General features: G+C 41.4%; 1 protein-coding gene across 2 annotated transcripts in view; it reads left to right on the forward strand.

Annotated features, from left to right (window-relative positions):
- Nucleotides 1-8,479, forward strand: part of LOC116318747 (sodium/potassium/calcium exchanger 3-like) — a 193,150-nt gene extending 184,671 nt beyond the window's left edge. For both annotated transcript variants that reach the window (XM_039622074.1, XM_039622075.1), the window contains exons 13-16: nucleotides 1,037-1,151; nucleotides 1,718-1,830; nucleotides 4,823-4,888; nucleotides 4,978-8,479. In XM_039622074.1, coding sequence (XP_039478008.1) covers nucleotides 1,037-1,151; nucleotides 1,718-1,830; nucleotides 4,823-4,888; nucleotides 4,978-5,127 — 444 coding nt within the window. In that variant the 3' untranslated portion in view covers nucleotides 5,128-8,479. The remainder of the gene's footprint in view (nucleotides 1-1,036; nucleotides 1,152-1,717; nucleotides 1,831-4,822; nucleotides 4,889-4,977) is intronic.
- Nucleotides 8,480-9,323: the final 844 nt, after the last annotated feature.

Raw genomic sequence — 9,323 nt, forward strand, 5'->3', positions numbered from 1 at the left:
CAATAATCCAGAAAAAAACACCCAAAAACCAACAGTCTTTGTGAATGTGCTAAAAATAGCAGCAGATAAGCTAAAGTGAATAGCCATCCATCCTCAGGGCTTAAAGTAAAGATAAATTACGTTTTCTATCAAATGTATAAGGACTAATAATTCCAAGAAACAGAATAAATACGTTTTAATTTTTAGGCAGTTTATGAATCATGTTTTTTTTAATCAATGGATGGTGACTTGACTGGAGTATATGCATGTAATGTGAAACTGTGCTGTTTGAATACATGTTGGCTCATTATGTTGTTGTTGTTTGTTTTTATTTCATGCTTGGTAAAAGAGCTATTGTTTTATAATTTTTAGCTTTACAGTTGTTTCAAGCTAGCTTTGATATGCTAAACATAATTCAACAATATCAATTTTAACCTGACATTCAACTTCAAAAAGCTGTTATTCGATTAACCAACTGTGGTAAAGTATTGATTTTGATAGCAGCTTGTTAGCTCGTTGTTTTGTTTTTGTTTGTTTTTTTTCTGTCTAGATGCTAGGACGCACCATTTACACAGAATTTATTTCTGTTGGGGAAGTCAGTTGATTTTAAAATGATCCGCTCCCAGTTTAACTGAGTTAAGAGTGTAAAAGTAATTTTCTGTGCATAGCTATGCCAATCGAGCTTATTAATATCCTCAGTTGTCAGCCACAGGTAGTTACTGCGGTCTACTTTCCAGTCGTTTTCCAAGTTTAAAAAGTCTGTCTAGAACAATGAGATAAATTCTGGAAACACGGGGTTAATCTTATCCTAATAGGGTTTGAAAAGCTCTTCAGAGCTACGGAGTTAGTGTGAGAGCTCTTCAAAAAAGCATCTTCTTCATTATTCATGTAAGATTATTGGTAAGTGCATGTGTCATTCCTGGTTTATCCTTAAGTTAAAAAAGAACATTTTAACATTTTGGTTTTGGGTTCTAGTCTTTCTTTCCATTTTTCTGTCTGCACTCTTGATTGTTAAAAATACCATCAGCAATAGTGTGTCTCTGTCTTTGTGTGTCAGGTAACAGTGATAGGCTTCACACTCGGTATTCCAGACGTCATCATGGGTATCACATTCCTGGCAGCCGGCACCAGCGTCCCCGACTGCATGGCCAGTCTTATAGTGGCACGACAAGGTAATTAAACACAAACATGCAAAATGACAGGTTACCAAGCTGTCATTTAAAACACACGCACAGAGCAAACAGCAGAATCAAAGTGAAGCCGCTATCAAAGAGCTGGAGAGGGGACTAGATGACAGAGATGGAGAGGGGAGGGGAGGTAAAGATCATGGTCTGTCATCTTTTTCCGCCATCCCTGTGGTGAGAAGAGAGAGGGAAGACAGGCCGCCGGGTCCTTTCCTCTGTCCTTTCATCTCTGTTTATTCTTGCTCCTTTCATCAAATATTTAAACAGCTCTGTCTGTGTGTATGTAGGGGGCTCACCAGGAGAGACACTCGCCACCGTTTAGTCGTCCATCCTCCACTGTGTAGCTGCTGTCGCCTTCATCGCTTTGACATTTTTTTGGAAAGTCATTTGGACAGATAGCTGCACTGAATTCCGCCCGTGTCCACCTACGTCACACCAACCTGCTGCTTCCTGTCTGCTCTTTTCCCACTCTATTTACCTTTCACACTGTCTCTCTGATTTCTCTGATGTCTGTTTTTGCTGATTCACAACTCCGTCTACGTCTGTGTGTTCAGGGATGGGCGACATGGCGGTGTCCAACTCCATCGGCAGTAACGTGTTTGACATCTTGGTAGGCCTCGGTCTTCCCTGGGCTCTAAAGACCCTGGCGATCAACTATGGCTCTGATGTAAGTAGCACAAAGCTCATCAACCCTTTAACTTTGGTCGTGCACAGAGTTTTGCAGACCTTCATCAGAAAGTTGTCGGGGTTTTTTATTTCAAATGAGCATGTCATCAACAATATGTGGAACAAACAGCCTGTGGGCTGCTCATTTTGTGCTGTTGTTGGTCCTTGAGAGGCCAGATAGAGAGTCATAATGAATCTTATAATGAAGTGAATTTGTCTCTCCTTCTCGGCTGCTTATTTGATCTTTTGGGGAGTTTGCATGTTTCTCCTCAATGCTGTAAACTTTGCTGTTCCGGACCACTATTCAACCAATCAGAATACTACCTGTGCATGGTAGTGGTAGGTAATGTACTGGCATCATGAGTGAAAAAAGGAAAGTGGAGCATAACTAAGGTTTCTGATTCAGCCCTAAGTATAAACTTTATCCAAAGGGAAAGTTGAAGCCTAGTTTTAAAAGTATAGTGTCTTTCTCTAATCCAAAATAGATGATAATCCAAAATGGTGAATGCATCTGAAATTGAAACCTCCATGCAGGATTTTGAGTCACTGAAGAGAGCGTCAACATGAACCAGTAGCAGCACCTTTCTCTCTATGGACTGAGAAATCAGAGACAAGGACACATGCAGAAGAGGACAGCTGTAATATGCCGAAAAGGTTTTCTGTTATGGTGGATTCCCACATAATGAGTGGAATTTGTCCAACACGTTTATTGCTATTGTGTCTCCAACATCTCTGCTACATTCCCAGTAGCGCAGTGGAGGAAAATTTATGTTTCAGTAGGATTCAAAACTGAAACTGAAAATCTTACCTATTTGCTGCAAAGGAAGATATGCCGTGCAGTAGCTTGTGTCCATGAGATAGTAAAACTCAGTTGATGTATAAATATCAGCTAAGACATGTTAGAACAACACATGCAAACATGATCTAAAACAATCTCAAAGACAGCATATCCAAAAACTTGGAAAAATTATATAAAAGCACATTTACAGGTATTGATGGAGGCTGAAAGGGTCTCTATCTGGTCTTTAAGTGATGACGTGATGAACCCTGCTTCCAGGTCCAAACTACTCTGCGTTTATTAAGGCTGTTGTGTTTTTAACATGTTTTAATGCTTTGTATCTTGTTCTATTTAATTCAATTCAATTCAATTTTATTTATATGGCGCCAAATCACAACAACAGTCGCCTCAAGGCGCTTAATCTGAACAAGCCTCCAAAAAAAGGCAGTGATCACTGTCGACCTCTCTCAGCTTTTACAATATTCATTTTAAAGCTCAGTTTTAAAAACCTTACGATGTAACTACAGCTCAGCAGCAGTGAATTAATGACTAACCAAAAACAGAATTATAGGTCTATGTACAAATTTGACATGAGGTGAGCAAGTACATTGTAGTTGTCTTATGTGTTATTACTGCTTATGTTATTAATGCTGCCAAAAAAAACCCAATGAATTCAACAATAAAGCTACCTCTAAGAACCTATATTGATTACTGCTGCTGGAAATCACAGACATTAGACATTGCTTAAAAACTTTCGAGGGGTCACTCAGCAGCCGCGGAGCAGAAGCCAGGGGGGGTTGCAGTGACGTGCCCGTGAGCTCCGCCGGCAGCCAGCTGTGCCTGAGTGACCGAGCCCCGGGCCGAGAGGCCGAGGGCACCCCATCCCCGAAGTGGCCCGAGTGAGCCCCGATAAGCAGCCGCCAAGGAGTGAGCCGGTGGGTACCTGGGCGCCCACCCCCGGACACAAAGAACCACCAATGCACCGATGTCTGAGGGCGTCTGCCACCGGCAGGGGAAGTGGTGGGGGGAGATGGGCCTCCAAACCTTGGAGGGCCTGAGATGTCCCCAGAGAGGTGGGGTCTGATACCCAACCTGACATATAGACACAGACAAACAGGCACACACAGATACAAACATCTATTCCCACCCTCATGCTCTCAACACTCACCCAACGTGGAGACAGACATAGAGAGACACTGTACACACAATCACACTCCCCAAGCGTACTCTAAGCCCCAGGTCTAGGTACCCTTGCCCCTGGAGGGGGAAACTGCGCCCAGACCCAGGTGGTGTTACCCTTTTCCCTGCGGTGGGGAGAAGCAGACCGCCCCGACTCCGCAGCAGCAGGGAGGCCCCACATTCCAGACCCCAGGCGGACGGCCATCTCCTCCTCCTAGCCCCCCCGCTCCAGCAGGCCGCAGAGAACGGGGGTGTAGGAAGACTCCAAACCTCCCTCCACCCGCTCATATGTAGTGTTGATGTATGTGTGTTCTAATTCACTTCTAGAACTGGAGGCCTTAAGTTTTAGGATCTGTTGCTAAAGTCTAGAGTCCAGACCCCCTCATAGTGAACCTGTTTCTGCTGGGACCAACACTGTGTTTAGGGATCTCCACACAGGAGGGGACAAGTCAGGGACAAGGTTCCAAGTTAAACTTTACTTTGAAGGACATGCTGTATTTGCTGGACACGCATTATATAGACAAAGGTACTGTGCAACACCTAATCTTTAATAGCCTGTGGTCTACAAAGTGATATAACCATGCAGACTGCCTTTCCTAACATTTGTGAAACAATGTCTCGTTCTAAAGAGTTCACTGAATTTGAACTGAATCAGTTTGCAAAATTACTCAATGTGGGAGACCACGTAACGTTACAGGTACATAGTGTGCAAAAGTCAGTGCCCTGTTGACTTAACAACTCCAGAAACCTCCTCTGGCATCAACATCACATAAAACCTGTGTACCAGGAGATTCATGCCTGAGCAGCTCCTGTAGGTGTGATGTGTAGGTAGTCCAGTACTTTGGTCCACATGGTGTTTGACAGGATTATCAACACATTAAAGGTTCCCTGGGCATCCAGGACCTGGAATGGCTGCTATTAACCAGTCTTTAGCTACAAAGCTGTGATTACCAAACCACTTCCTTTGTGGACTCCCTTTAGCTTGATGGTCATTGTACAATACAACATTAATAACATCTCACCTGTTCTCTTGCAGATCAAATTAAACAGCAAAGGACTCATCTTCTCTGTGGGGCTCCTGCTGGCATCTGTATTTATGACAGTGAGTTTTTGAATGGACAGTTTCTGTTTCTTTCTTTCTCATAGCACAGTTCTTCTGATGAGCTTTCCTCCTCCTCTCCTCTGCTGCAGGTCCTGGGAGTTCACTTAAACAACTGGACGCTGAACAAACGTCTGGGTTTCATGTGTCTCATCCTCTACTCCATCTTCTTGTGTTTCTCCTGCCTCATAGAGTATAACATCTTCACCTTTGTCAACCTGCCGACCTGCCGGGATGACTGAGACACGCACGCATACACGACACACTCACTGTGCACACACTTACACAAACAAGTGGTGTTTGCAAGGAATTCAAAGAGAAGTATTAAATAGATAGCTGGTGGAAACAAGAGGAAGATCTTGTTGGAGACCAAAGAATTAATTGCAAATGCTATTTGGCACAGGTCTGACTCACATTGATTTTTCTGTGGCTTGTTTTTCTGCAATATGGAGCTGCTCTGGTGTTTAGCCCACACCAGACCAGAGAGTGGGACTGATTCCAGGAGTAGAGATGGAAGCAACCAACGGACAGCACAGAGGATGATAACCTCACACACACACACACACACACACACACACACACACACACACACACACACACACACACACACACACAGAAATTATTCTACTACTGCTCACTCCTGACATGAGGACCTTTTATTTTGAAACTCCCTATGTTTAGGTGTGATGTTTCCTAGCTGCTAACCTTTCCTGAGAGGAAAGGCAGGTCTTTTAGATCTACTAGTTGAAAGTAATAAGTAATAAAAAAATTAAAGCAATGATGTAGAGAGATGGGAAGTTTAGACAGAGGTAGGGCCACAAGTCTTCATTATTTGTTACAGTGTTTACTTGGGACTTTTTGTTATTTCTATCTTATGCTCGCATTTACAGTTTTTCTTTTAAGGCATGCACCTATAAGTCTCCGCTTCAGCAGAAACAGGGCATTATCCCGTCACCTTTTTATAAATTTACTCACAGCCGTAGCTGTCATGTTTCATATTGATTTCCTTTCTATAAATAGCTCACCTATGTAAATAACCCCCAGATGTCCTATTTATTATTTATTCCTGTCATACGCACAGTTCTCCTCTGGAGGTCACAAGAGCACCTGGGCAGGTTTTTGTTTGTGGAGCCGGGGATCCAGGCCGATGATCACAATCACAAGCACAATTTTTTGTGAGGGCATTTTGCAAAATTCTATTTGATCTGGATGAGTAGTTCTACGTGTGGATGGGACATACAGAGCTCAAACTTGCACTGAAGAGCGGGAGAGCAAGGCGTTTACCCGCTGAAGCACGCTGATTATGAGGAGAGGATCCTTGTAAAATGAAGCAGGTTTGTGTGGAGTGGGTTCGAGAAGCAGATGTATTTATGTCTTTCGTGAGTGGGGAACTGCTGCTTGTTCTCCTCTCAGAGACACTGACCAAATAGACTCAAAACAGCGGTGGCATTATTCGAAACGACACCTGGACAAGGTGTTTGCTCTGTGCTGGAAGGATGGGTGGATGTCCTGCTTTACTTCTCTGAGGGTGAGCGATGTAACTGGTAGTAAAGTAGGACTTTTTACCCCAACTCTTTAAGGTTGGGTGGAGTTTCCACTTTATTTTTCTCCAGGAGTTCTTTGTATTTTGTAATGCCTAATGTCTAGATTTGTCCTGATTTGGTAGGTTTGTGGCACATAAATATAAATAATACTAGTTTTTAGAGCATGTACAATGTGGTTTGTGAAACCCTCCGGGGAATTTTTATTCCACTAAGGGGCCAGTACAGTTGAATTATTCTTGAAAGACTTCCACCAACACTGAAGTGAACGCTTGTCAGTCAGGGTTGATTCTTCTCACACAGTTTTCATCAAAATGTCAGCTTTTCCTCAGACAGGTTCATTTCAAATGTCAAGTGCTCTATGCTCTTTTTTTCTCACTAAGGGAAGAGTATTTGCTAAAAGAAAAAGATCTATTGTTTCAGGTACTTTGTTAATTTATTGATCAGAAATATAAAATATCTAAAATAGGAAATGCTGTCTTTCGAATGTATAAATATTTCATATATCATAGGTATTTATTTATGTCATAGAAACAGACAGTACAGCGCAACCATAACCGGAAAACAGGGTCTAAATCTTATGTAATGCAATAACTTTGAGATTACCGATATGTAAATATGGCGCTTTGCTGATAAAACATGACTTTATAGTGGAGTTTAAAAAGGCTCATTCAAATCGTAAATGTCTGTTAATATTGTTGTTCGACTGGTCAAACTATCCAAACACAACACAAGCGCAAATCATGAAGAGGAACTGTGAGAATGTCTGTCTGATGGGAGACCTTAACACAGTCAGAGGTGATCATTATTATCAAATATCAGGGTATAACTGTTAATCCACCTCGAACTTTTCCTCCAGAGTTTCCCTGAAAGAGCTCAATGAGGTGCTAATTACAAACCAAATAACTGGACGACTTTTGTTGTATCAATAACAGCTCCTGAGGAATTTCTACAAAGCCCATTTCTTCCTGAAAAAAAGCTAAAAATTCAAATTTTATTTGTCACATGCACAGTCCAACATGCAGTGAAATGCTTGTGTCCAAGCTGCAGACGTGGCCGCTCCATTCCTGGGTGGAAGCCTCCAACGGTGTGTAGCCTTAGCACTACACTATCCAGCTGTCTGGATGAATAAATAGACAAATTAATCTAGGTGTAAAAGATGAGAAATAAAAATTAGATTTTTTTTTTAAAAATATCCAAATGCCAAACGTCTGATCACTGTGGAGGTTAAACAGATCAGTGTGAGCACAAATCAAGAAATGGATCAAAATGTCTCGTAGCATTCCACTTTGAGGTACACGTGGTTTTCCTCTGTGTCATCCTGTCCATTACCAACACCTTTCTAATCCAGGGCATCAGTTTTGGCCATCATATTTATTTCAAAATATATTGTGCACTTTACTATCAAACAATTTATGCTACAGATTATTTGGTTCAAACGTCGTGTGCTGCTATTAACTGCATGTACCTACAGTGTAAAACATGAGGTACTTTGAAACTAACCAAAACGCGCTCTCATTATGAAACGACACATCTTGTAGAGGAGATTTCTAAATAATTTGTGATATTCACATGGGTGATATATTGCTGATGTACATATGTATATAAATAGGTGTAAATGTATTTATATATTTTTTGTCTCAATCTGTATATCTGTTGAATATATTTTCATAGTTCCTAGGTCTCCTCTGTACTCCCCTTTGTTTTGACGCGTTTCTTGTCCTTTGTTTACTCGCATGGAGATACTACGATATAATAAATTATTTATGGTAAATCTTAATGTACTTTGGGATGAGTCTAAAGCGTTTTTAGATGGCACTGGAGTTAGTTTGTACTGGAAATCCTAGATGACTGCATGCTGTGGCTAGCACAGAATGTAAGAGATAGTGAGTGAGAGTGTATGATATCTTTCTGTGCATATCTAAGCTTTACCTCTTCCTACGCAGAAACTTTTCAACAGAAATTGTTTACTTTGTGTTTAGATGTCTCAAATGTAATTTTAGAGATCATTTTGCTACCTGAGCATTAATAAAGTTGTCATTGCTTAAGGTAACACGATTGTGTGTGCTCTACAAAGTTTTTGACTGCTCTACTAGTAGAATAATACTTTATTCTATAGAAAAACTATACATTTAAACAAGTTATTTCTGAGAATTCTGTATGTTGTATGCATTTATCGCATTGAATACAGGTGCACAGTCAGTGTGGTTTCTCACTTAAAGCTGAAAAAAAAAATAATGCAACTAAGAAACATAAACCAGCCTATAAACAACAACCAACCAATCCCGTGACATCACCTTCTGTTCCGGCACAAGATGGCAGAACTTTAAATACTTATTTCCTACATTTAGCTTTAGAGAGTGTTAAATTGTGTCTTTATAACAGCGCTCACAGAAAAGGAGTCAAAGAGTGCTTTATAGAAGTCTGAAGCCTAGGTCACCCATGGAACGCCATCTTGGTCTGGTTCTATACAGACTCAGACCTGCTGTTAGATTTTGACAGACAGTTATTTTATTCTACGCAACTTTTCTCATATTTAGGGTAGTCCCTATGCACACACTGGAAACACTTGCATCATAATCCCTCCCAATGATGCTATCCAGCCAATCAAGTCATTACTTCAGAGTGATGTTGAAAACATGTGCGTGTGCCAAATCTGCCAGGAGAAACATGATCATCCTTCACCTTGAATCACCTTCAGAGGTCTTAGAGAAAAGGCTGGCAGTGACGATCATATGAAGCGTGGGTCATTTTGAGCCTTTTAACTGGGACCCTCAGAGGCTTGGATAGCTGCTCCTGTGGCTCTGTGATGCAAGTTGAAAAGAGAGAGAAGTTTTTGAGTGTACTTCATGGTGTCACATCCATACCATCTAAGGAGGTGGGGGCTGTGTAGGAGG

Source organism: Oreochromis aureus, linkage group 13 (genome assembly GCF_013358895.1).
Source record: "Oreochromis aureus strain Israel breed Guangdong linkage group 13, ZZ_aureus, whole genome shotgun sequence".
Taxonomy (NCBI): Eukaryota; Metazoa; Chordata; class Actinopteri; order Cichliformes; family Cichlidae; genus Oreochromis; species Oreochromis aureus.